Raw genomic sequence first — 26211 nt, 5'->3', positions numbered from 1 at the left:
CAAGGGATGAATAAGGCTAGATGGAGTACGGAATTGCTAAGTAGAACGTCAGAGCTGGCCCGCAGCAAGCAGCGTGGATCCAGAGCGTACCGCTTAATATATACCGGTGCTCGTCTTCGTGATCGTCGCTAATGAAACCTTGAAAGATTGGCACGGCGTACTCGTGAGGTCGTCGAAGCTTTTGGATCCAATCGTCACATGTGGAGAGGGCCCGTCGAGAGATATGTGAGATTCATCCTCAGCTCGATCTCTCCGACGCACTAAGCTAATCATGGACATATAGTCATATAGGCACAAGTCTCTCAAAACAGAACCTCTGTACGCGTAGGCATCCAAGTACAATAGAGTTCGTCCGCCTTCCTGAGGGGAATCGTTTCGGGAGGCTCCTCCGCGTCTGCAAGTTCGCCGGCCTGGCGCCGAAGGAGTCTCCACCGCCGAAAGGTTGCCCAATATAGTGCGGTCAGGTTAAGGAAGGACCAATGTGGCACATTGGTAAAATCAGTGTGGTAGCCGAGAAGGTGGTAACATACCTCTACAGCCGAAAGCTGGCGTTCAGAGAAAATACGATTTGCTGTTCTCATCAGGAATTGACGACTCGTTCAGCACGGCCTGTCGCCGGCCGTCGTGGGCGGCATGGTCCGAGACTTGGTGTCTGAGCGCAGCAGATTCGCGAAGCTGTCGCACGACGTCGGCAGCGAGGGCAATTCGTTTCCACATCGGCGTATCCAGTTTAGTGGCGTAATTTGTGATGTAAAATACCATGGCCAGGCCCTTGGTCCTTGTCAAGATCATGGAGATGTCGTGGTTATGGCGGAGGCCCACCGCCAGTGATTTGTTATACCGGTTAACGAGCGGGTGGTTGCGCCGGATCCTGAGCAGGCCGTCCTCCACGAATCCCGTCTCGTCAACGATTTTCCAAGGCGCCTTGAATCGACAGGCCGTCCTTCTGGGCTTATCCGCACCCTGTTCGGTTAGTTGTTTTAGAGAATACTTGATGCAGGTGTAGGTATGGGAATGAACCTGGCAGCAGTACGCAATGTAGTTGGACTCGGATTCGAAGGCCGCAGTAAGAGCTTCCGTGCTGTTCATCATTCTTTCGACTGCATGGATTGGCTTCCTCTCCTGGCGGATGAGTCTTCCAGCATCCTCATCTAAGCACTCATGAAAGACTGAGTCTAGATACCGAATCACTCGGGCACGGTACGCTTCTTCTCTAGGGTTGGCCATGTCATGCATTAGGGACGGCAGTTGCATGTTGCCGTCCAACCAGAGAAGTCCATGTAAGTGCAGACTGCCTCGTTCATTGGTTTCCACCGTTGCATAGTAATGGCTGACCTTGCCAAAAACCGATTCTTGACCTGTCCTGACGAATTTGTCGAAGAACAGGATATTTCTCGGTGGAAGAAAATGGCGGCGCTGACTGGGTCCATAGTGCTAAGGGCGATTCTCTCGTATCTCCCTGAAGATCGGATAGGAGGTCCTTTGCCTTGTCGTAATCGTGGAGCTGTGAATGGAAAGCCTCATCTTCACCGGGTTATTGATGTCGTTGGGGTTGATGGTAATCCAAACCGCAGGCATGCCGGTCCAAACGATAAGTGCTTGTATCTTCCTCCGCATAAGAAGTCGACTTTCGTTCGAGAGCGGCTGCGCATGGCCGAAGATTGACAGCTCACGAAGCAAGAATGATATGTCGGGGTCAGTCGTAGTCCTTGTATCTCGCATTCAGCCTCGGCCCTTGTCGGGCGGTCGGTCGTCAGGCTTCTGTAAACCCGTTCAAGTCTCTCAAAAGAGCCCTTTGCCACGCGAACCATGCTGATACGGCGGTTGGAGGATCGGAGGAGGATGTTGAAGACCAAGAAACAGAAGACGGATGTGTGGCGAATCGGCCCCATGCCGTTGCAGTACGTATCTAGTCAAGTAATTCAGCGAGTGATTTGAATGGTGCTTAAAAGGGTCGGGGTCATTCTGTATATTATGGTCCAGCTCTCGTATTGCCCTTGGGCCGCCCTTACCCAGGGAAAAGCTTCGGAAAAGTTCGAGGAAGAAGTCTTCGTGAAAGTTGTCCGCAAACTCCGCACCACGCTCCACCCGGATGAATGGCTGTTCTCGTGTTGTCTGGACCCGCATAGCGCATGGCTCAGCGTCGTAGCCACCTCGATTCGGACTCGCCTTCATAACGTCGGCAAAGAATGACAGTTTGTCCACGTCTCCAAAAGCAGCCGGTCCATCAAGGGGAAACATGCCGGAAGATGATGTCTCATAGACGGCATCGCCGTTGCCATCGGCAGGCTCTGGGGCAAGAATGGAATACTGGATCCGCCAGGTGGGGACGATGCCGCTCCGTCGACGTGGTTCCTTTGTACGGTAGGGTTCATCAGTGGGGTCAGGATGAGGGTATATAGAGGTAAGAAGATCCTCGATGCTTGTGAACCGGTTATCCTCCAAGCCTCGATCAGTATCTGGAACTATGTGGTCCGTCTGCGTCTTCTCAACAGTCGACGGCTCCTCCCTCTGCATGCGGTCCATGATGAGGGTTGGAACATTAGAGCCGTCGGCATATCGCCAGTCGTCTATCTCCTCATGGTCGATTATGACGTGCTCGTAGAGGGGATTATTCCTCTGGAGCCATGATAGGGCGGCCTCCACTCGAGATTTACGCACTTGAAGGAGATGTCCAACATCTGCGGCGCCAGGTTTGCTCGAGCCGCTCCAGGAGATGTGAATGTTTTCGATGGTCTGCAGCAGGGGATGAGGTAGAACCGTAGCCACTAGGTGCTCCACCTTATTTGGAAACACGACAATATGACCCTTTACGTGTTTGCGGTAATTGATTCCCGACGGGTCTTGCTATCAACATTGAACTTTGTGATGAGGCCGAAGGGGCCTGAGAGCAATCAGCCTTTCTTCCAGAGGAGAGGCCGTCGAGCTCTACGGGGTACCGATGCTCGCACCCAGTGTACATGTTATTGACAGAACATGCCTTGGGCAGTTTTCCATTTCCGAAGCAGGAGCGGCACTCGTGGCAAACATTAACTCCAGCGTTGTTACTCAGTGGGAGGCATTTCTTGCAGTCCTGAAGAGGCTTCGTGGCCTGCATCAACGAGGGCGTGAAATACCTTCTCCACTGAAGAGCAGCGAGTTCGCATGGTGGGCACTTGGTATAGCAAAGGTGCAATGTGAAATTGGTAATGTCTGTTCATCTGTAAACGCCTGGTAGAACGACTTGGAAGCCTCAACCTGGAACGCAAGTGGAACCTCTTTACACCAGGGTCTTGTTGCCGATGCCTGCTCCTTGTCGCGAAAGCAAGCTTCATGATGATGTACAATAGAGTTGATAGACCCTCGTTGGAGTGGGACTGTTTCCGGCATCGGCCGCGGCCTCGGCGACTGGGTTGGAAGCGCTTCCTGTTCTCTACGGCGTTTTAACGATAAAGCCCTTCGACGGGCCCGGTCTTCGGCCTCCTCGCGGTCCAGACGCTGCAACGTGCGGAGGATCTCGTCATGAGGACTCTGACCAGCTCGCCGGCGTTGGACGGCTCTCTGAGGCATGGTCACAAGTAGATAAGGATGTGATGAGGAGGGAAGAGAAAGGGAAGAAACGATGCATGACTTTCGACCCCGCCATCGTAGGGATGGCGTCATGGCAAGGCAGCGATACCGGTTGGACCTAGGAACAACAAGAGACGGTGGCGTGGGCATTATGTACAGTATACCTACAGCATGCATGTATGTGGATTGATTTGGATTGTGGCTGGAGAGACACAGCTGTGGCGAACAGGAGACCGGCCTTTCAGGGTCCGCCAATGCCTTGAGGAACGGGACTGGAGCATTCAGTTTGGGTTTCACACTGACAGGTCTGTTGAGAAGAAGATGCGGCTTGCTCTGATAGTGTGGCTGCTTGGACGCCATCTTACCCCGCTACAACATGGTGGGTTGAGGGCGGGGTAAGGACGCAATGGAAAAGGAAAGTCTAAGGAGCCAGCCTTCATCTCGAATGGCGAAGGAGTCCGAACCGTTCGTGAATCATGCAGTGAAGTGGAACAATTTGTCAAGAATCGACCCAATGCCTCCGATTGATTATTCAAGGTGGGACAACATCGACACCGATTCGGAGCCAGAGGCATCGCCCCAGCAAGCGCCAGCGGCAACACCCACCCCGCCGCCCACGCATGCCTCCCCGGCGTTGGGTACATCAGGTTTGAAAATGCACAGCAACTCAGGGCAAGTTGAAGCTGTCATTGTCCGATGCGAGGCAGAGAAACGCAAGTTTCCCTTTGGTCTGCCACTGCAATCCCTGCGAATCATGATGTGTTTTCGCAGTCGGTGCCCTCCGTCCCAGCGCTCATCGAGGTCCCGCTGGTCCTCTATCGGACGGGGACTCAGTCCGCCAACGAGGCAGACCTCGACAACCAGATTGCTACGTACCTTAATATTGATGCCGACTCCGGGTTTGCACCTCCAGAATGGCAGTCACAAGTTGGCACCGTCGTGGTCGCGCGCAAGGACAGGAGGCCATTTTATCCGCAGCATCTTGAAGGCGTGTGGATGTTCTGCGACCACATCCTGGACCTGTTCGGGGAGGGAGACGGGCCGCCGAGATGGCTTTATAGCCGTCACGCGTTCGAGGAATGGTGGGTAAATTATTGTAAGGAGCAAAAGCGCATACGCCCTGGGAAGGAGGGGCGAGATCCAGACGACTGGGGTGCGGTCCGGTCACCTTATGAAGTGTAGGACGTTTACCTGCCGCGTTACGACGTGCAAAAGGTCAAACTATCAGGATGGTTAGTATACTACCACTACTTTTCGAAACCCTGGTCCTCGTATAACCGTCTCGTTTCTGCGGCCAAGTTCTTGAGTCTCTGCATTCCATCAATTATGGCCGGATCCAGCCCATTGCCAATGAAATCATGCTGTCTCACAGGACCAAGAAGCTTGATGCCCCGAAGCGAGGTGCACCTGGACAGTTGCACATAGAGGCTCGTAAAATCGCACCTGGAGGGTTCACCATTGGTCACACGATTTCCACGCAGCTCCAACAGTACTTCCACGAACGTTTTACCCTGGGCTTTGTAATCGGTGAGGACGAACGCTGGTACGACGGGCAATCCACGTCGCGTGCATCTTGCCGACAAGAATTTGAAGTGAGAGTTAGTCGAATCAAGTGTATGTGACATGGGGCGGATGAGTACCGTCCCCACCGGGAGGGACGGTATCGCCAAGGCCTTCGTCTCCTCGGACTGCAGAAGAATGCCGAGCGGTGGCCCGAAGTGGATGGTCACGTCATCCGCCAAGTGGTATCCTGGGTGATTGGGATCGAGTATTACGTCCACGGCAGTAAAGTCGGCCCCATTCACAACTTTCAAGCCAGTGTAGATGTTCTTGTTCACAACCACAGGCATGCCCTGGGCGTAGAAGAAGACGCCGGGGACCTTGCAAGCGGAGTCGTCACCTTGTCCTATGGTTCGCGCTACGATGTTTGGAGAAAGCGTGCCGTTGCGCCAGGTGTGAGTCGAGACAAAGATCCGGATATGCCGCTTGTTGAAGCGCGCCCAGCCCACGACAGCTTCCATGTTGAGGGCCCAGCGGGTGCGGTTCAGTGGCGTTATAGCACGCAAACCATCGTGGAAGGTGATTTGGGAGCGTCCTACAATGTTTTCGTTGAGCAAGTCGAGGTCTTGCTGCGTCTGGCGCCCGTTACGAACTCGATCCAGGAGTGCGCGAAGTTGGGGATCGTTGCGTGCCCGGAGTTGGTCTTCGAGGAGCACAACGGTTTTGAACAGATGCCACAATCTGCAGCCGCTGTGGTGAGAGATGGTCGCTTGTCGCAGGGGGGTCTGTGTTCGGTCCGGCGGTCTGTTGATCAGGAGGCTTGTTTCCCGCACGGGGGCGAACTGGTAGAAGTCTCCCATCAGTAGAACGACAGGCATCCCACCAAACGGCTCGTCTGGACAGTCACGGAGTGCCTGCAGGTGGCGACTGACGTTGTGCAGAGTGGCTCCTCCCAGCATACTGACCTCGTCAATCACGAGTACCAGCTTCTGTTTCCATTGTTGACTTGATATGAGACATGGACCAAGACATGTTTAGGCAGCAGTTACAAGTGGTGAGTCACTGGATAGTGGCACGGACGTGCCACTATGTATATATGTATGTTGAGAGCTGTCAGACAGAATTGAATAGAAGTAAGTTCAATCGCAACATCCATATCCATTTCTTCGCCTCCGAAAAGGGGAGGCGGCTTGTTTGGATCGCGATGGGAATCTAACCCACAGGCCGAGTGGATCGTCGTGCCGCCAATCTGGGCCGCCGAACTGCCCGATGTGCCGGTTATCTGCAGAAGATGTGGTTGGTTCCTCGCCGCGAACACGTCCTTTAGGGCATCGATAATCCTCGACTTTCCTGTGCCACCCGGCCGCCGGTATATTGAAGATGTTGACCGGCTGAGTCCTGATGAGCGGTATACCTGTCCAAAAATGCGCAAACAAGTTGAAGGGCCACGGTTTGTAGATAGTTCAGTGTGAAGGTGGCTGCAGCGGTGTGTCCCATCTCCGCGAAGCTAGTCACCGGACTGACGTCGACAAGCATTCGAGGCCCTTGTTGATTGAGGTCACTTCCGGGTGCGCAATGGTGGTTTCCGTATCGCCGTAGCGAGCTCAGTGATCGGAATGGTCCGGTATGGTATGGTATGACCTCTATACCATACCATACCACCTGCTGATATCCTTACCGGTATGGCTTACCGGTAATACCAGTAATACCGCCAAGACCGCTCAGAATGAGGCGGGTTGCAAAAATAGGAAATGTATTGGCTACTAGCTGTCAACTTGATCGCTTATTCGCTTTCATTCTCGCTATCCCCGCTATCTTCGCTATCCTCAGCCCGAGGCTTCCCATACCAGGCACGTAGACACTCACAAGCCTCTATGATATCTGCCTTAAGCCTACCTCGACGATCAACTATACCAAGCTTTGCGCTACTAAACAGCCGTTCGCACTCATATGACATTGGGGAAACCGCAAATAGATCCAGAGCGAAGCGGGCGAGGTCTCTTTGCGAGTCATAACGGGATAGCCAATAGGCGATGGCCTCATCGCAACCTGCCTCCTCGTCATGCAGCCGGTCGGTCGAAATATACTGCTCATACAGATCGGTGGCAGCAGCCGGGCCGTCTATGCGAATGCGCTTATGTTCCCTCTGCCGATCGAATGCTGGGTCTGGATCCTTGTCCTTCCTGACTGGAGGTGGTAGCGCCTCAACAGGGTACTTTCCTTATACTCTGTCTCCCAGAGCTGCTTCACCGCCAGCTGTGCGCTTTCATACCACTTCTGTCTTCCTTCGTCGCCCTGAAGAACCCATTCTTGCCTGAACCATGCCCACTTTCGATACGGATTGAGTACTTGAGCTGCGTAATACGCTGGCGGAAGATCAGTATCTTCAGGAAATCGATGTTGCCAATTCCGTTGTCGGTTGCTGTAATACTCCTCGCACTTTGACCACGCAGCATCTGCACAACCTTGGAGATACCTCCACGTGAAGTTGTCGTCGTCGTCTTCCTCGTGAATGTCATGGTAGTGATCCTTCTGTGAGGAACGATCATGTGACTTTCATACTTTATGAAATGTCTCACTTTGATTCATGTAAATAGCGAAAGTCAGAGTCTTCCTTAGAACCTCCTTCTCTCTTCGTAGACAATCACTTTACCCAAGTCGCACCCGACCTTGTTCGTGCACTTGTACCGTCACACCTTCGTCTCGTTGATCTCGCGGAGAAGACAGTCCAAAGTCGAAAACCAGTCAGCGAGGGATGTCTTGTTTCCTTCAGCAAGCATAGTTGCCGCGAAGAAGTCTTTTAGTGCGAGCTCGATCTTTTCAAGCTCGAACCAGTGCTGTCCATCTAGTTTGAAGTTCGAAATCCCTTGAGACCCTCTCCTGGTACATGACGAGCTGAGAAGATTTCCAAACGTTCTCGAACATTTAACGCTCGTGTGATCGAATGAAACCACGAATTCCAGCGTGTGGAGTTGTTCTGGATAAGCTCGAGCCCATCGAATTCGGAGAGATGGCCGCCGATAATAATTGCTGCAAACTCCTCCCGCCTTTGAGGAGTAAGCCGGATGTACCGCACAAGGTTATGGAGCCGGCCTAAACATCCAAACTTCTTCCACAGCTCCTCTACCTTCACGTAATCTCCGCGCTGGTGGTGCTTTTCAAGCTTCGCCAAATGCTTCTCACAATTTCGACCCATGAGAAACGCCTGGCAGCAGAGGTTGACAATGTGACCCAAGCAGCGCAGTCGGCGATGGCGACGCTGTTGCGGCTTCATCCATGGGCAGAGCTCCTTGAGTATAAACTCAACAGCGGTATCATTGGATGAAGCATTGTCCAGCATGAAGTATCCAATCTGATCTCCGCCAATGTCATATTCCGTCAATAATTCGAGAACGGTCGACCCAAGATTCTCGCCACTGTGCTCGCCATGAACGCGTCGCATGCCCAGGACGGTACTTCGTCGCTTGCCGGTGGCGTCAATCCACATGGCGACGACACCCAGGATTGCGTACGGGTTTGGCGAGGTCCAGAGGTCGAAGGAGATGGAGATTCTACTCCGCGACCGCTGGAGGTCCTCTTTCAGCTGTTGCTTCTTCGACAGGAACGCATCCATAACCCAACCTCGAATTGTTTTCGCAGCCTTTGGGAGGTGATTAAGTAGAGCAGGGTTCAGAAAGAAGAGTAGCTCTCGGAAGTACTGGTTCTCCAACTGGAAGAAAGCAATATGGCAGTACACAACCCAACGAATCAAAAGCTCTTTGAACCTCTCAACGGTATCTTTCCAGAAAAAAATTGCTACTAGCAGCTGCGCTTTTCTGTTGCTCCAATACAGACGCCCGTGTCGCACCGCGTTTCCTCACGCCGCTTTGTGGATCAATCTGGTGCCTCTGTTCGAGATGATTTCTCACTCCCGACGTGCCATTGATCACAAATAACTCTTGCTTATACTTTCCGATCGCACATTCGTGACAGTAGTATACCTCTTTCTTGTCACTGTCTCGGATGTAATGAAGACCGTACTTCCACACATGCGAACGAGCCGAGACGAGCTGCCTTCTTCGTCGTCGTCGCGCGACGCAGGTACGTGACATGGTCTTGTACGAATTCGTCCGGAGGCTCAGGATAACGGACAGAATTAGACGATGGCGTCGTAGCGGAAAAGTGTGGCGCGGGACACGATGCAGGAGATCTGGAGCGGATTGATGCTGAACTTGTCGTAAACGAAGATGGCGAGGTTGGCGCTGGAGATTCCATGATCATGACATACACCAGTTAAGGTATGGTCACTATGGTGGCTTTCGATCATTCGATCTTGGTCCATCGTCCAACTAGCCTAACGTAAAAATTTTCGGGCTCCAACATCACGGAAGTAATTCGATTGAAAGGATCATTTAAGCTTTCCTGTCCCTGAAAGGATCATTTAAGCTTTTCCTGTCCCTCCGACGACGCGATTGACAAGTCTGGCCAGTGATACGTTAGGTCATGCTCCGTCCTACATGGAAGAACTCATAAAACTGGGTGCAATGAGAAGTACTTTCTAATACGCACTAACACTAGCCTTACCTTCGTGCCTTCCTGGGATAGCTACCCGGCAGCAAAGACGAAAAGCATCCGTTCGGTGCCGGATCGACCTGACCAAGGTAGCCAGGTCGATAACTTATTGTGAGGATGATGGTATTCATGATTGAATGGAGTAGATAAACTGGCAGAAAACTGGTCAATAAGCCCTACAGATGACACTGGAATCATCGCCGCTCGGATTCTGCCTGGTCATTCTCCGCAGTGAGCCTCTTACCTGAGCTTATTTTTAGCGTTACTGGTATGATTCGGTATACCGGTAATACCATGGTATCAAGTTTTTGTCAAACCATACCAGGTCTTGGCGGTATTTACCATACCAATACCAACTCATACCGGACCATTCCGATCACTGAGCGAGCTAGGGTATCGTCGATGTCGGCGCCGTCCGTGGAAAGGATGGTCCCCTGAGAACCACCCTCAATGTCGTCTAGCATCCGAAGATGCAATAGTTGTTGGGCCTTGGCCGCTGCCTGGACATCGTCTCGAGATATTGGAAATTGGCACAAGGCGTCACCTTGATCATGGGGTATATTCCGGTACAAATCCTCCTGACGTTGCACAAAGGTTGCTCCTCTTCAGCCGGTTCTCTTCGCACAGATCGCGTATTAAACCTCCAAGGACGGGTGAGTCTTTCGTGGCGTCTGTATCCTGCACGGCATTTCGCAAAATCTGGGTAGAGCTTTGTAGGCCTGACGATGAGCCATCGCTGGAGGCTCCTCTTCGCAGCGGCCAGCGTCAAGTGGGTACTCGACGTCAATTGTGTCGTCGCCCTCCGATCGACTGGCCCAGAGCTTCGCGTCCTTGCGCGCATCCTCGGCAGACTTTCTCAAAAGACAAATATTGGAGACATGGAAACGGAGGCGAGGACAAAGCCCCGCTCGATGCCTCGTCCATATGCTGGTTATATCGCCTTGGCTCTCAGAAATGAAGTTTTCCCAAGGGACGAATAACGCCAAATGTAGGACAGAATTTCTGCACAGGTAGTCAGACGGAGCCAAAAATGGTGCCGGGGGGGGTTAGAGCGTACCGCTTAACATACACTGGGTGATCGTCCTCATGGTCGTCGCTGATGTATCCTTGGAAGATCGGGACGGCGTACTGGTCGGGCCGTCGAAGCTTTTTGCATCCAGCCGTCACGGTCGGAGCCCTGCCCATCGAGAAAAATGCGAGACTCATCTTCACTCGGACCATTTCGACGCACCAAGTGAACCATTGACATGTAGTCATACAGGCATAAGTCTTGTAGAACATGACCGCGGTAGGCGTACACATCTAGGCATAGAAGGGTTCGCCCTCCTTGCCTCAGAGGGATGGTCTCCGGGGGCTGTTCGGCGTCCGTGAGCTCGCCGGCCTGATGGCGGAGATGCGCCCATAGCCGAAAGATTGTCCAGTAGAGCGCCGTCAGGTTCAGGAAAGACCAATGCGGCACGTTGGTAAAGTCGGTGTCATATCCAAGTAGATGGTAACAGACCTCCACAGCCGAGAGTTGTCGCTCGGAGAAGATCCGATTTGCCGTTCTCATCAGGAACTGACGGCTTTCATTCAAAACTACCTGCTGCCTGTCGTCGGGCAGGGTGGGACCTGGCGTGCGAAGCCTCGTACCACCGGCTTCGCGAAGTTGGCGGGCAACCTCGGCGGCAAGAGCAATGCGTTTCCACATCGGCGTTTCCAGTTTGGTGGCGTAGTTCGTGATGTAGTACACCATGGCCAGGCCCTTGGTTTTGGTCAAGATCATCGAGACGTCGTGATTATGGCGAAGGCCGACCGCCAATGACTTGTTATACCGATTGACGAGTGGGTGGTTGCGCCGGATCTGAAGCAGGCCGTCCTCTGTGAACCCCGTCTCGTCGACGATTTTCCAAGGTGCTTTGAAGCGGCAGGCTGTCCGTCTCTGTGGATCTGTACCCTGTTCGACGATCCCTTGAGAGAATACTTGAGGCAGGTGTACGTGTGGAGTGCACTTGGCAACAGTACGCGATGAAGTTGGATTCGTCGTCGAAGGCCGCAGTGAGAGCCGAGGTGCTAGCCATGACCTCCTCCACGGGGTGGATGGGCTTCCTCTCCTGTCGCACGGCTTTCCCGGCATCTTCATCTAGACACTCATGAAAGACGGAGTCTACGTATCGGATCACCTGGGCACGATATGCTTCTTCCGCGGGATTGGCCATGTCGCCTATCAGGTTCGGTAACCGCATGTTGCCGTCCAGCCAGAGAAGTCCATGCAAGTGGAGGCTGCCTCGCTCGTTCGTTTCCACCGTGGCGTAGTAGTGGCTAATCTTCCCGAATACCGACTCCTGGCCCGCATTGACGTACTTTTCAAAGAATAAGGATACTTCCCGATGGAAGAAGATGGCCGAGCTAACTGGATCCATGGTGCTGAGGGCGATTCTGTCGTACTTTTCATGGAGATCGGCCAAAAGTTCCTTTGCAGACTCATAATCGTGGAGCCTATGAATGGCAAGCTTCATCTTTACCGGATTATTAATGTCGTTAGGACTGATAGTAATCCAGATTGCAGGCATACCGGCGCGGATGTCTAGAGCTTGTATCTTCCTCCGCATAAGTAAACGGGATTCGTTCGAGAGCGGCTGTGCATAGCCAAAGATCGACAGCTCGCGAAGCAAGACCGATATGTCGGGGTCCGACGTTGTCCTTGTCTCCCGCATCTCCGCCTCGGCCCTCTTCAGCCGGTCCTCGGTCAAGTTCGCATAGGCTTGCTCAAGTCTGTGGAAGGAATCTTTAGCGACACGGACCATGCTGATGCGGCGGTTGGAGGAGCGAAGGAGGGTGTTGAATACCAAGAAACAAAAGACAGGATGGGCGGCGAATCGGCCACCATGCCGTTGCAATACGTATCTGGTCCAGTACTGGAGAGAGTGATTCGGACGATGGTCGGGAGTGTCGCTTTGTCGGCTATGACTCGAGTCGCCCTTCGATTTCGGGCCGCCCTTCCCACGGAAAAAGCTTCGGAAATGTTCGAGGAAGAAATCTTCGTGCAGGTTGTCTGCAAAATCCGCACCACGCTCCACTCGGACGAACGGCTGGTCTCCGTAGTCTGGACCTGCATAACGCACGGCACAGAGATGCCATGTCGGTCCGGATTGGTGTTGACGATGTCGGCCAGAAACGACAGTTTATCGGTCTCCGCGAAGGCAGCCGGTCCATCGAGAGGAAACATGCCGGACGTCGACGTCTCACAGACGGTGTCAACTTCCAGGCCGACGGCAGCCGAGTCGGGGACAGGAGTCGCCGGGTCACCAGGGAAGGGTTGAGTCTGGTCAGTCGACAGAGTACGGTCGAAATCGCAAGATTCAGCGTCGAAAGGAGGATCGATCGAGTTCACAAGATCGTCGATACTTCTGAAGCTACCTCCAAGCCTCGATCAGTATCCGGGACTATGTGGTCCGTTTGTGTCTTCTCAACGGTCGACGGTTCCTCTCTTCGCATGCGGTCCATGATGAGAGTCGGAACACTGGAGCCGTCGGCATACTGCCAGCCGTCTATCTCTGCTTGGTTGATCGCGATATCCTCGTAAAGCGGGTTGTTCCTCTGCAGCCATGCCAGGGCAGCTGCCACTCGAGATCTGCGCACCTGAAGCAGGTGTCTGACGTCTGCGGAGCCAGGCTTAGCCGAACCGCTCCAAGAGACGTGGATGTTCTCAATGGCCTGCAGTAAGGGATGGGGAAGAACCGTGGCCACAAGATCGTCCACCTTGTTCGGAAAGACGACGATATGTCCTTTCACGTGCTTGCGGTAGCTAATTCCCGAACGGGTCTTGTTGTCGACTGTGAACTTGGTGATATAGCCAAAGGGCGCATGCAAGGCAATGAGTCTCTCCTCAACGGGAGAGAGGTCATCAAGCTCGCCAGGGTACCGATGTTCGCAACCGATGGCCATATTGTTGACCGAGCAGGCTTTAGGCAGCCGTCCACCGTCGAAGCTGGCGCGACACTCGCGGCATACGTCAACTCCCGCGCGCTCGTGCGGCGGAAGGCAAGCGTCACACTTCTGGATGGTCCTGGTCGCCTGCAGCAGGGAGGGTGACAATCGACTCCTCCACTGCATGGTTGAGAGCTCGCAAGGTGGGGCCTTTCTATAGCAGAAGACGCAGTGAGAAATCGGCAACGTCCTCTCATCCGTAAACGCCTGGTAGAACGATCTAGGAGCTGCTACCTGAAGGGCAAGTGGAACTTCGTTGCACCAGGATCTTGTTGACGATGCCTGCTCTTTAGAGCGGAAACAGGCGTCATAGTGATGTAAGGTAGACTTGACAGAGTCTCGCTGGAGTTGAACGGTTTCTCGCGTAGGCCCGGGCCTCGTGGGGAAGCGCCCCGTCCGCGTGAGCGATGAAGGGCGAAGCGATTGTTCCGCTCTGGATCGACTCGGGATGGAGAGGCTGGCGTCTGCATGTGACTTTAAAGGAGCGCTTTGGCTGCGTGGGGGTGGAGTGGGAGGTGTCTCTCTTCTCTGTGTCGTTTCGGTGATGGAGCGGCCGGCGGCTGCGTGTGTCTTTGGAGGAGCGCCTTAGCTGCGTGGGTGGTGGAGTGGGGGTGCTTGCCCCTCTCTAGGTCGTCTCGGTGATGCAGTCGCTGGCGGCTGCGTGTGTCTTGTAGGAAGTGTTTTGGCTGCGTTGGGGGTGGAGTGGAGGGCGCTTGCTCTTCTCGGGGTCGTCTCGGGGATGGGTTGTTCGGCTGCTGCGTGTGTGCGGTATATTGGAATTGAGCTTCACGGTGGCGGCTTCGTTCTTCAGCGCGCTGGCGGTCCATATCGTGCAAGACGCGGAGGATCTCGTCGGGAACCCTAATAAGCGGTGAAGGTCGCTGATAGGAACGGCGCTGCTGGGATCTCTGCGATTCAAGATCACCCAAAGTGCGGCGAACCTCCTCGGTGAGATTTGACTGGATGTTCTCGCGGCATGGTGCACGGGGATGGCTGTGAACAATTGCTACGAGAAAGGAGAGTTGGCGGAGCGATTAGGTCAAGGTCAAGACCTTTGCCCCGCCGGCCGGGAGGGCCTCCCGGGACCCCTGGGTGGGCCCGGGCGGGCAACAAGAACAGGAAGTTGGTGGGGACAGTACAGGTGGCGGTGAAGAGTGGCTGGAGGGCACGGAGCGGCATACAGGAGACCGGCCCCTTCCAGGGTCCGCCAATGCCTTGAGGAACAGGAGACCGGCCCCTTCCAGGGTCCGCCAATGCCTTGAGGAACGGGACGAGAGTTGGGCGTAGTCAAAGCGCGAGCATTCGGGTTGGTTTTTGGAAAGGCACAACAAGTCTGGTGGTAGTGCGGCTGCAGCACCTTACCCGTTTAAGCCTAAGCTAGCCCTCCCTGCGGCATAAAATGAGCTTCAATTATGCGGTCTTTTTCAGAAAGCAATTCTTCAACGATTTGGTCATCGGAATTAGGTCATCATGGCCCTCGAGTGCAATAGCTGCAAGAAGTCGCCGCCTGAAGTCGCCCTCAAGAGGTGCGCGAAATGTTCCACAACGCCGTACTGCTCCAGGGATTGCCAGAAGGCAGACTGGAAGGTCCATAAGAAGGTTTGTGGCAAACAGGCCGACGCCACGACATCGTTTCAAGATGGGCCTACAACGGCAAAGTTATCGCCTCCGAAGGGGTTGGAACAGGGCGTCATCCGCCCCTTCACGCGTCTTGAAAATCGCACTTGGCTGCATGATCGATCGGAAAGAGATGTCTACGGGCTGCTGATCGACGCCTACCGACTGCGCGTTGAGGATATGTACAACATTGAAGGCGAAGCAGACGCGGATAGCATATATGGTGGTGCCGCCAATGGGCTGCGTGGCTTCAAGCGCTTCCTGGAGCGCGTCGAGCGTTGTCCCGCGTTACTGCCGCCGTGGTGGGATGCAAAGAAGAAGAAAGAGTGCGAGACACTCGGTATGACCCCATCGCAATGGCACGACCTACGAAGCGCGGTGGAAAAGAGCGACATCATCGAGCATTATGGGGATTCCCGATTCCCGATGCAGCTTCGGATGTTTGCTGAGTCCGTGTACGGTCGAGCTCCGGGCGGACAAGCGGGACGGGGATGAGGCAAATGATGGCCGCGATGGAGCAGGGTAAAGCAGAGGGGATGAAGTCGCATATGATGGACATGTCAGCAGCCATGCTTGGTCGGCGGTGAAGGGATAGCTATTTTTCGAAACTATGGTCCTCGTATAACCGTCTCGTTTCTGCGGCCAAGTTCTTGAGTCTCTGCATTCCATCAAGTATGGCCTGATCCAGCCCATTGCCAATGAAATCATGGTACCTCACGGGACCAGAAGCTTGATGCCCCGAAGCGAGGTGCACCTGGACAGTTGGACGTAGAGGCTCGTAAAATCGCACTTGGAGGGTTCACCATTGATCACACGATTTCCACGCAGCTCCAACAGTACTTCGACGAACGTTTTACCCTGGGCTTTGTAATCAGTGAGAACGAACGCTGGTACAACGGGCAGTCCACGTCGCGTGCATCTTGCGGACAAGAACTTGAAGTGAGAGTTAGTCGAGTCAAGTATATGTGACATGGGGCGGATGAGTACCGTCCCCACAGGGAGGGACGGTATCGCCAAGGCTTTCGTCTCCTCGGACTGCAGAAGAATGCCGAGTGGTGGCCCGAAGTGGATGGTCACGTCATCGGCCAAGCAGTATCCCGGGTGATTGGGATCGATTATCACGTCCACGGCGGTAAAGTCGGCCCCATTCACAACCTTCAGGCCAGTGTAGATGTTCTTGTTCACAACCACGGGCATGCCCTGGGCGTAGAAGAAGACGCCGGGGACTTTGCAGGCAGAGTCGTCGCCTTGTCCGACGGTTCGCGCTACGATGTCTGGAGAAAGCGCGCCGCTACGCCAGGTGTGAGTCGAGACAAAGATACGGATGTGCCGCTTGTTGAAGCGCGCCCAGCCCACAACAGCTTCCATGTTGAGGGCCCACCGGGTGCGGTTCAGCGGCGTTATAGCGCGCAAACCATCGTGGAAGGTGATTTGCGAGCGTCCTACAATGTTGGCGTTGAGCAAGCTCAGATCTTGATGGGTCTGGCGCCCGTTACGAACTCGATCCAGGAGTGCACGGAGTTGGGGATCGTTGCGTGCGCGGACTTGGTCTTCGAGGAGCACCACGGTTTTGAACAGATGCCACAATCTGCAGCCGCTGTGGTGAGAGATGGTCGCCTGTCGCAGGGGGGTCTCTGTTCGGTCCGGCGGTCTGATGATCAGTAGGCTTGTTTCCCGCACGGGGGCGAACTGGTAGAAGTCTCCCATCAGTAGGACGACGGGCATGCCGCCAAACGGTTCGTCCGGACAGTCACGGAGTGCCTGCAGGTGACGACTGACGTTGTGCAGAGTGGCTCCTCCCAGCATGCTGACCTCGTCAATCACGAGTACCAGCTTCTGTTTCAGATCCACTTCTTCGCCTCCGAGAAGGGGAGGCGGTTTGTTTGGATCGCGATGGGAATCTAACCCACAGGCCGAGTGGATGGTCGTGCCGCCAATATGGGCCGCCGAACTGCCCGACGTGCCGGTTATCTGCAGAAGATGCGGCTGGTTCCTCGCCGCGAACACGCCCTTCAGGGCATCGATAATCCTCGACTTTCCCGTGCCACCTGGCCCGCCGGTGTATTGAAGATGCTGACCGGCTGAGTCCGGGTTGGCAGTATACTTGTCCAGAAACAGGCAAACGAGTTGAAGGGCCATGGTCTGTAGATAGTTCAGTGTAAAGCTGGCCGCGGCGGTGTGTCCAATCTCCGCGAAGCTAGTTGCCGGACTGACGTCGACAAGCATCCGAGGCCCTTGTTCATTGAGGTCACTGCCCGGGAGCGCAGCGGCGGACTCCATATCGCCGTAGCGAGCAAGGGTATCGTCAATGTCGGCGCCATTCGTGGATAGTACGGTGCCCTGAGAACCACCCTCAATATCGTCCAGCATCCGAAGATGCAATAGTTGTTGGGCCTTGGCCGCTGCTTGGACATCGTCTCGAGATATGGGGAATTGACACAAGGCGTCACCTTGATCATCGGGCATATTCCGGTACAGATCCTCTTGACGTTGGACGAAAGGTTGCTCTTCTTCAGCCGGGTTCTCTTCGCACAGATCGTGTATTAGACCTCCAAGGACGGGTGAGTCTTTTGTGGCGTCCGTATCCTGCACGGCATTTCGCAAAATCTGGAGCAGAGCTTTGTAGGCCTGACGATGAGCCAGCGCTGGAGGCTCTTCTTCATCGCGGCCGTCGTCAAGTGGGTACTCGACGTCAATTGTGTCGTCGCCCTCCGACCGACTGGCCCAGAGCTTCGCGTCCTTGCGCGTCTTCGGCAGATTTTCTCAAAAGACCAATGTTGGAGACATGGAAACGGAGGCGGGGACAAAGCCCCGATCGATGCGTCGTCCATATGTCGGTTATGTCGCCTTGGCTCTCAGAAATAAACTTCTCCCAAGGGACGAATAGCGCCAAGTGTAGGACCGAATTTCTGCACGGGCTATCAGATAGAGCCAAAACGGTGCCGGGGTTTAGAGCGTACCGCTTAATATAGACTGGGTGATCGTCCTCATGGTCGTCGCTGATGTATCCTTGGAAGATCGGGATGGCGTACTGGTCGGGCCGTCGAAGCTTTTGGATCCAGTCGTCACAGTCGGAATCCTGGCCATCGAGAAAATATGAGAGTCGTCTTCACTCCGACCTTTCGACGCACCAAATGAATCATTGACATGTAGTCATACAGGCATAAGTCTCGTAGAACATGGCCCCGGTACGCATACGCGTCTAGGTATAGAAGGGTTCGCCCTCCTTGCCTCAGACGGATTGTCTCCGCGGGCTGTTCAGCGTCCGTCAGCTCGCCGGCCTGATGGCGGAGATGTGACCATAGCCGAAAGATTGCCCAATAGAGCGCCGTCAGGTTCAGGAAAGACCAATGCGGCACGTTGGTAAAGTCGGTATCATATCCAAGGAGGTGGTAACAGACCTCTACGGCCGAGAGTTGTCGCTCGGAGAAGATCCGATTTGCCGTTCTCATCAGGAATTGACGGCTCGTTCAACACTGCCTGCTGCCTGTTGTCGGGCAGGGCGGGATCTGGTGCGCGAGACGTCGGACGACCGGCTTCGCGGAGTTGGCGGGCAACCTCGGTGGCGAGAGCAATGCGCCTCCACATCGGCGTATCCAGTTTGGTGGCGTAGTTCGTGATGTAGTACACCATGGCCAGGCCCTTGGTTTTGGTCAAGATCATCGAGACGTCGTGATTGTGGCGAAGGCCGACCGCCAATGACTTGTTATACCGGTTGACGAGCGGGTGATTGCGCCGGATCTGAAGCAGACCATCCTCTGTGAACCCTGTCTCCTCGACGATCTTCCACGGTGCCTTGAAGCGGCAGGCTGTCCGTCTCTGTTGATCTGCCCCTGTTCGATGACACCCTTCAGAGAATACTTGAGGCAGGTGTACGTGTGGAGTGCACTTGGCAGCAGTACGCGATGAAGTTGGATTCGTCTTCGAAGGCCGCAGTGAGAGCCGAGGTGCTGGTCATGACCTCCTCCACGGGATCGATGGGCTTCCTCTGTTGTCGCACGGCTTTTCCGGCATCTTCGTCTAAACACTCATGAAAGACAGAGTCCACATACCGGATCACCTGGGCACGGTATGCTTCTTCCGCGGGATTGGCCATGTCGTCCATCAGGTTCGGTAACCGCATGTTGCCCTCCAGCCAGAGGAGTCCATGCAAGTGGAGGCTGCCTCGCTCATTCGTCTCCACCGTGGCGTAGTAGTGGCTAATCTTCCCAAAGATCGATTCCCGGCCTGTATTCACGTATTTGTCAAAGAATAGGATATTTCTCGGTGGAAGAAGATGGCCGAGCTGACCGGATCCATGGTGCTGAGGGCGATTCTGTCGTACTTTTCACGGAGATCGGCCAAAAGCTCCTTTGCAGAGTCATAATCGTGCAGCCTATGAATGGCAAGCTTCATCTTTATCGGATTATTAATGTCGTTGGGACTGATGGTAATCCAAACTGCAGGCATACCGGCCCAAATGTTAACAGCTTGTATCTTCCTCCGCATAAGCAAACGGGATTCGTTCGAGAGCGGCTGTGCGTGGCCAAAATCGACAGCTCGCGAAGCAAGACCGATATGTCAGGGTCCGACGTGGTCCTTGTCTCCCGCATCTCCGCCTCGGCTCTCTTCAGTCGGTCCTCGTTCAAGTTCGCATACGCTTGCTCGAGCCTGTGGAAGGAATCTTTAGCGACACGGACCATGCTGATGCGGCGGTTAGAGGAGCGAAGGAGGTGTTGAATACTAAGAAACAAAAGACAGGATGGGTGGCGAATCGGCCTCCATGCCGTTGCAATACGTATCTGGCCCAGTAGCTAAGCGAGTGATTCGGACGACGGTCGGCAGCGTCGCTTTGTCGGCTACGACTCGAGTCGCCCTTGATTTCGGGCCGCCCTTCCCACGGAAAAAGCTTGGGAAATGTTCGAGGGAAGAAATCTTCGTGCAGGTTGTCTGCAAAGTCCGCACCACGTTCTACTCGGACAAACGGCTGATCTCCCGTAGTTTGGACCTGCATAACGCATGGTATAGAGCGGCCACGTGGATCCGGATTGGGCGTTGGCCATGCCCGCCACAAACGACAGCTTATCGGTATCCGCAAAGGCAGCCGGTCCATCAAGAGGGAACATGGCGGATGCAGACGTCTCACATATGGTTTCAACTTCCTGGCCGATGGCAGCCGAGTCGGGGACAAGAGTCGCCAGCTCACCAGGAGAGGGTCGAGTCTGCTCAGTCGATAGAGTACAGTCCAAGTCGCGAGACTCGTCGACGAAGGTGCCATCGATCGAGCTCACAAGTTCATCGATGCTTCTGAAACTGTTTTCCTCCAAGCCTCGATCAGTGTCCGGGACTATGTGGTCAGTTTGAGTCCTCTCAACGGTCGACGGTTCCTCTCTGCATGCGGTCCATGATGACGGTCGGAACAGTGGAGCCGTCGGCATACCGCCAGCCATCCATCTCTGCCTGGTCGATTGCGATATTCTCGTAAAGTGGGTTGTTCCTTTGCAGCCACGCCAGGGCGGCCGCCACTCGAGATTTGCGCACCTGAAGCAGGTGTCTGACGTCTGCGGAGCCAGGCTTAGCCGAACCGCTCCAAGAGACGTGGATATTCTCAATGGTCTGCAGCAAGGGATGGGAAGAACGGTGGTAACAAGATCGTCCACCTTGTTCGGAAAGACGACGATATGTCCTTTCACGTGCTTGCGGTAGCTGATTCCCGAACGGGTCTTGTTGTCGACCGTGAACTTGGTGATATAGCCAAAGGGCGCATGCAGGGCAATGAGTCTCTCCTCAACGGGAGAGGTCATCAAGCTCGCCAGGGTACCGATGTTCGCAACCGATGGCCATATTGTTGACCGAGCAGGCTTTGGGCAGCCGTCCACCGTCGAAGCTGGCGCGACACTCGCGGCATACGTCAACTCCCGCGCGCTCGTGCGGCGGAAGGCAAGCGCCACACTTCTGGATGGTCCGGGTCGCCTGCAGCAGGGAGGGCGACAATCGACCCTCCACTGCATGGTTGAGAGCTCGCAAGGTGGGGTCTTTCTATAGCAGAAGACGCAGTGAGAAATGGGCAACGTCCTCTCGTCCGTAAACGCCTGGTAGAACGATCTAGGAGCTGCTACCTGAAGGGCACGTGGAACTTCGTTGCACCAGGATCTTGTTGACGATGCCTGCTCTTTAGAGCGGAAACGGGCGTCATGGTGATGTAGCGCAGACTCGACAGAGTCTCGCTGGAGTTGGACGGTTTCTTGCGTAGGCCCGGGCCTCGTGGGAAGCGCCCCGTCCGTGTGGGCGATGAAGGGCGAAGCGGTTGTTCCGCCCTGGATCGACTCGGTGATGGAGAGGCCGGCGTCTGCGTGTGTCTTTTGGAGGAGCGCGTTGGCTGCGTGGGGGGTGGAGTGGGAGGTGTCTCCTCTTCTCTGTGTCGTTTCGGCGATGGAGCGGCCGGCGGCTGCGCGTGTCTTTTGGAGGAGCGCCTTAGCCGCGTGGGAGGTGGAGTGGAGGGTGATAGCCCCTCTCTAGGTCGTCTCGGTGATGCAGTCGCTGGCAGCTGCGTTTGTCTTCTAGGGGAGTGTTTTGGCTGCGTTGGAGGTGGAGTGGAGGGCGCTTGCTCTTCTCGGGGTCGTCTCGGGGATGGGTTGTTCGGCTGTTGCGTGTGTGCGGTATATTGGAATTGAGCTTCACGGCGGCGGATCGTTCTTCGGCGCGCTGGCGGTCCATATCGTGCAAGACGCGGAGGATCTCGTCGTGGGGAACCCTGATAAGCGGTGAAGGTCGTTGATAGGAACGGCGCTGCTGGGATCTCTGCGATTCAAGATCACCCAAAGTGCGGCGAACCTCCTCGGGCGAGACCGTGACGGGGTGTTCTCGTGGCATGGTGCACGGTGATGGCTGTGAACAATCGGTACGAGAAAGGAGAGTTGGCCCGGAGAGTGGGACCGGGGCGGGAGCGGGACGGGAACGGGCAGCAGGAACAGGAAGGTTGGTGGGAAAAAGAACAGGTGGCGGTGAAGAGTGGCTGGTGGGCACGGAGCGGCATGCGGTCCGTGCGTAGGGGGTAGAGGATGTGGAGGTGTGGCGAAGGACGCGGAAGGAAGAACCTTTCGTTCCTCAAGGCATACGGAGGGGGCGGAAGAAGGATCCTTTCGTCTCTTCGTTCCTCAAGGCATTGCGTTGCCGCCTTGTGCATTTGCCGGAGGGTGACTGGCGTGCCGAACGGTGAAGACAGGAGGCCGGATCCAATTCAGGGTAGGTGTACGAGCTTTGCGTGCTTTCATGACGGCCAGGACCACCTCTTGGTTGAATGGCACTATTCCAGTCTTCCGAAACGCAGAAATGATGGTCAATTGACGAAAGGCTTGCTTCCGGACGTCCTGAATGAAGTCCAAGAACTCCAATTTGGTGATATCTGTGCAGCCGTCACGAACCACTAGGTCTACCGCCTTTGCGTGATAATGCTTGAGCGGCTGAAAGACTACCACATCCAGTGGTTGAAGAAGGTGTGTTAAATGAGGAGGTAAAGAGAAGGTATAATACCGCGGCGCCCACAGTACTCGATAAACGGGTATGTATGGTGTGAACCGAATCCATCGAGTAGAAGTAGCCGCTTGTTGCCTTTGGTCTTGTTTTTCGTGTGCTCGTCGAAATGATAGATCCACTCCAAGCAGATCTCGTCGTTACTATACCCAGTTGGTGACATCGCAATGCGTGTGTCTGGGTAGTGCTTCATGACTTCGTACCATCGAGCTTGATGTTGGATACCACAGAGCACCAAGAAGGCTGGTAAGACTCGCCCACCGGCCGAGATGCACTCAATGGCCGTAGCTGACTCCCTGTTACCAGGAGTGCCGAAGTAATGGGCTTTCTTGCGCTTTGTGACGACCAATTGGTCTTTCCCAACCCCGATACGAAACCCTGTTTCGTCCATGTTCCAGATGTCGTCTTCCACAATGCCTTCGGATTGCATTACAGCGTGGAGTTTCTTGTACCACTCAATGACTGTAGGGATATCCTCGGCGGCTTGGCGGTTCGATTCCAGCTGCTTTTGGCTCATTAGTAGATATTTATGACGCTTGACGAAGCGGTCGATCCAATGTATGCCCACGGTGGGCGGGTTGCTCTGGCTAGCCTTGCCTGACCGCACCTTGAGAATGCGGTTTGCAGCATCCACAATGAACTCTCTGCGTACGGCTAAATTCACAGCGTCAAGGCGATCGATGTAGCGGCATAGTGCATCTTCTTCTGGCTTGCTCAATTTCGTATTTGTTGGTTGGCGGTCAGTCAAGCTGGTTCGGCCGTCCAGGCGGCTTCGAGTCGGCCACGCGGCACTTCGAATTGACGAGCAACCGTGGTCACCTTTGCAGTGGGATTTTGATCAAGATACTTCTTGGCTTTTGCACACGAGCCTCCAGAAGCCTGGCCTCTTCGCGACGCATTTTGGTGGTGGTGTTCTGGCTGAAATGTAGAAGGTGTGAAAAAGTGGCTAGGTGGCCAGTCTGGTTAAGTGGCCCGTCAGCACCAGCTTGGCTGGTAGTAGTAGTAGTAGTAGTATTGATTACCGTCTGGGACATCCCTATAAGGGCAAAAGACGTGCTAGGCTAGGTATAGTACAAGATGGGGATGCTCGTCGGAGACCCGTCGCGCGTTCCTTACTTCTACTCCCCTATCTAGCAATTCTTGGACTCTGTGGCCGCTCGGATTCTCAGGTCCCTTCCCCGTCAGCGGGTTCGGGCACGGCGGCGAAGCCGTAATATTAGTCAGTCTTCGGTCAGAGCCGGGTGACTGAGAAAGCCCACGCAGTCAGCTGGGCCGTAGGCCCACAGGGAGCCTACGGGCAGAAAACATAGAAAAGAGAGAGTTGTACATATTAGGTTGGAGGGTTGCCTCGAGCTAGTGGCGGTGGCAGATCCGATCAAAGAATTCTGCCTCCGTTACTAGCCCGAGGAACCGGTCAAATCCCCTTCCTAGTGCCTGGTTGATAGCCTTGCCCGCGGGGGCTAGCCTTAGGCGGTGTCGAGTACCTACCTTCCGGCAGTAGAAGGGGTGTGTCGGTGATTTTCTCCTCCCGTAAGAGCATTCGATCCGGGCCTCTTCGTGGTTAAACCTCTCGTGGTAGTCGGCGAAGTCCCCGTGCCCGCTCCTCGCAGCGAGCAGGTGATGGAGGTGCTGTCGTTTGGTGTGCAGCTCCGGGGGGCACCCGAGCGAGGCCTTGAGCTCTAGGCTCTTGTAGCTGCTCGGGGCCCCCGCGGCCCACCAGTCCTGGAAGTCGCGCCTGGCCGCAGCCTTGGCCTGTCTCTTGATGTTCGCGTAGGTCGGCGGTCTGTCCGGACCCTCGGCCCGGCAGCCCTCCTTTGCTAGCTGGTCGGCCCGCTCGTTGCCGGCGATCCCCGTATGGCCGGGGCACCAACGCGTGCCGACATCTCCGTGTCGAGCCGCGGCCTCAGCGAACTTCTCCGCAGCCGCTTGCGACGAGATCGATGGGCTGCCTCGTATGGCTCTTATAGCCGCAGTGTTATCAAGGCAGACGACACCAGCTTGTATGTATGTATGTGTATTTCACCCGGAGGATTTCTCCTATAGGGCCTAGACGTAAAAGCTACTGACATTTCAATACCTTAATGCGTAACACCTTAGCTTGGCTGGTAGTAGTAGTAGTAGTATTGATTACCGTCTGGGACATCCCTATAAGGGCAAAAGACGTGCTAGGCTAGGTATAGTACAAGATGAGGGTGCTCGCCGGAAACCCGTCGCGCCTTCCTTACTTCTACTCCCCTATCTAGCAATTCTTGGACTCTGTGGCCGCTCGGATTCTCAGGTCCTACGGGCGACTGTAGGCCAGACTGTCTCAAAACGCATTTTGGGCTGTGGGCACCCCGGGGTTAGATTACCCGATCGGGTCTAAGTGCAACTGGGTAACTTGTATATACCGATACTCTTCTATTAGCATAGGGCATTGAAAGAAATGAAAGTAAGCGTTCGCTCTGCGCATTGGTACACATTTTCAGTGCTTTTCTCCCTTCTACGATATCATTGAGCCCGAATAGCGCTTTACTCAGTTAAACAAATATGCCTCGACCACAAATTGATCTTTCCACAGTTCAGGAGGAAATCACCGGCTTGCATCGAGATGGATCCTCTATTAATACAATCCGTACGCATCTTCTCGAGCATCATCAGCTTCAAGTAAGCCGCGCCAGTCTCTATCGATCGATCAAAGACTGGGGACTTCTTCGTCAAGCACGTACGATCACTTCAGATACCTTACGGGACCGAATTAGGTCGCTATTCTTTGATGAATGTCTTAAGGATGATTTCATGCTTAAACGACTTAGAGACGAGGGTTTACGATCTCAAAGTTCCGTCTTGAAAGAATTCGGCTTGAAGAGGGCTCTACCGCCGCCAATCCCCTGAAGCGCTCCAAGTCGGGAACGCGCCCGGTCCTTTTTAACAGCCAGGCACAGATCTCTACAACGCTACAAGGACATGGCCGGAACTATCTCTATACGTATATGCGCCAGCAACATCATATTATTAGTCGTGATGCCCTATACGCAGAGTATCGAGACTTCACGCCTGAGAACGTTAGGGAACGATGGGGACGAACACGTTACACGACGTGACTTCTCTATCCATGGCCCAGACTGGGTCTGGTCTATTGATGGCTACGACAAACTTAAGAATTGGGGTTTTGAGATCTATGCTGGTATTGACGCGTACTCACGGTATATTACGTGGTTTTACTGTGGGTTTTCGTCCAGTACGAGCTGGAACGTTGCAAAACAGTACCTCCACGTACTAAACCAGCGGCACGCTATGCCTCGTATCTTGCGATCGGATGTCACACATAGGATATCAGCCTCCAACAGTCTGACCCCCTATTCGCACAGTCCGTTTCCACATTTCCCCACAGAAACTTCTAGGAGGCATCATCAACGCATCAGTGGCTTCCAGATGATCCGATCAGATGCTTCCATTCACTACCATTCCCTTCCATTCTCATATTCAGGCAGTCTATAAAGATCTCGCCTCTTTCCCACCTTAGATAGCAGA

The 26211-nt window shown here is 54.5% G+C and overlaps 6 protein-coding genes across 6 annotated transcripts; 1 reads left to right on the top strand and 5 right to left on the bottom strand.

Annotated features, from left to right (window-relative positions):
• Window positions 1–1722: 1722 nt before the first annotated feature.
• Window positions 1723–2526, bottom strand: HRG_11935 (uncharacterized protein; the record flags this gene model as incomplete). Its single annotated transcript, XM_044870405.1, has 4 exons — window positions 1723–1761; window positions 1809–1909; window positions 2013–2291; window positions 2364–2526. 4 exons carry the CDS (start codon window positions 2524–2526, stop codon window positions 1723–1725), a joined length of 582 nt encoding a protein of 193 aa, XP_044714517.1.
• A 2270-nt stretch (window positions 2527–4796) lies between these two features.
• On the bottom strand, window positions 4797–5909 carry HRG_11934 (PIF1 protein; the record flags this gene model as incomplete). The annotated part of the gene is made up of 1 exon (XM_044870404.1): window positions 4797–5909. The coding sequence occupies one exon, from the start codon at window positions 5907–5909 to the stop codon at window positions 4797–4799; it is 1113 nt and encodes a 370-aa protein (XP_044714516.1).
• Window positions 5910–10235: 4326 nt separating this feature from the next.
• Window positions 10236–13695, bottom strand: HRG_11933 (PIF1 protein; the record flags this gene model as incomplete). Its single annotated transcript, XM_044870403.1, has 6 exons — window positions 10236–10602; window positions 10658–10746; window positions 10832–11496; window positions 11729–12354; window positions 12705–12904; window positions 13000–13695. 6 exons carry the CDS (start codon window positions 13693–13695, stop codon window positions 10236–10238), a joined length of 2643 nt encoding a protein of 880 aa, XP_044714515.1.
• A 1344-nt stretch (window positions 13696–15039) lies between these two features.
• Window positions 15040–15681, top strand: HRG_11932 (MYND finger domain-containing protein; the record flags this gene model as incomplete). The annotated part of the gene is made up of 1 exon (XM_044870402.1): window positions 15040–15681. One exon carries the CDS (start codon window positions 15040–15042, stop codon window positions 15679–15681), a length of 642 nt encoding a protein of 213 aa, XP_044714514.1.
• A 219-nt stretch (window positions 15682–15900) lies between these two features.
• On the bottom strand, window positions 15901–19309 carry HRG_11931 (PIF1-like helicase domain-containing protein; the record flags this gene model as incomplete). Its single annotated transcript, XM_044870401.1, has 8 exons — window positions 15901–16044; window positions 16174–17814; window positions 17903–18095; window positions 18147–18265; window positions 18318–18589; window positions 18720–18828; window positions 18899–19019; window positions 19089–19309. The coding sequence occupies 8 exons, from the start codon at window positions 19307–19309 to the stop codon at window positions 15901–15903; spliced, it is 2820 nt and encodes a 939-aa protein (XP_044714513.1).
• A 3357-nt stretch (window positions 19310–22666) lies between these two features.
• Window positions 22667–23597, bottom strand: HRG_11930 (DDE superfamily endonuclease domain-containing protein; the record flags this gene model as incomplete). Its single annotated transcript, XM_044870400.1, has 2 exons — window positions 22667–23352; window positions 23546–23597. 2 exons carry the CDS (start codon window positions 23595–23597, stop codon window positions 22667–22669), a joined length of 738 nt encoding a protein of 245 aa, XP_044714512.1.
• Between the last annotated feature and the right edge of the window lie 2614 nt (window positions 23598–26211).

This window comes from Hirsutella rhossiliensis (assembly GCF_020360975.1).
Source record: "Hirsutella rhossiliensis strain HR02 chromosome Unknown scaffold00028, whole genome shotgun sequence".
Lineage (NCBI taxonomy): Eukaryota > Fungi > Ascomycota > Sordariomycetes > Hypocreales > Ophiocordycipitaceae > Hirsutella > Hirsutella rhossiliensis.
This window is presented reverse-complemented; position numbering and strand designations above follow the sequence as displayed.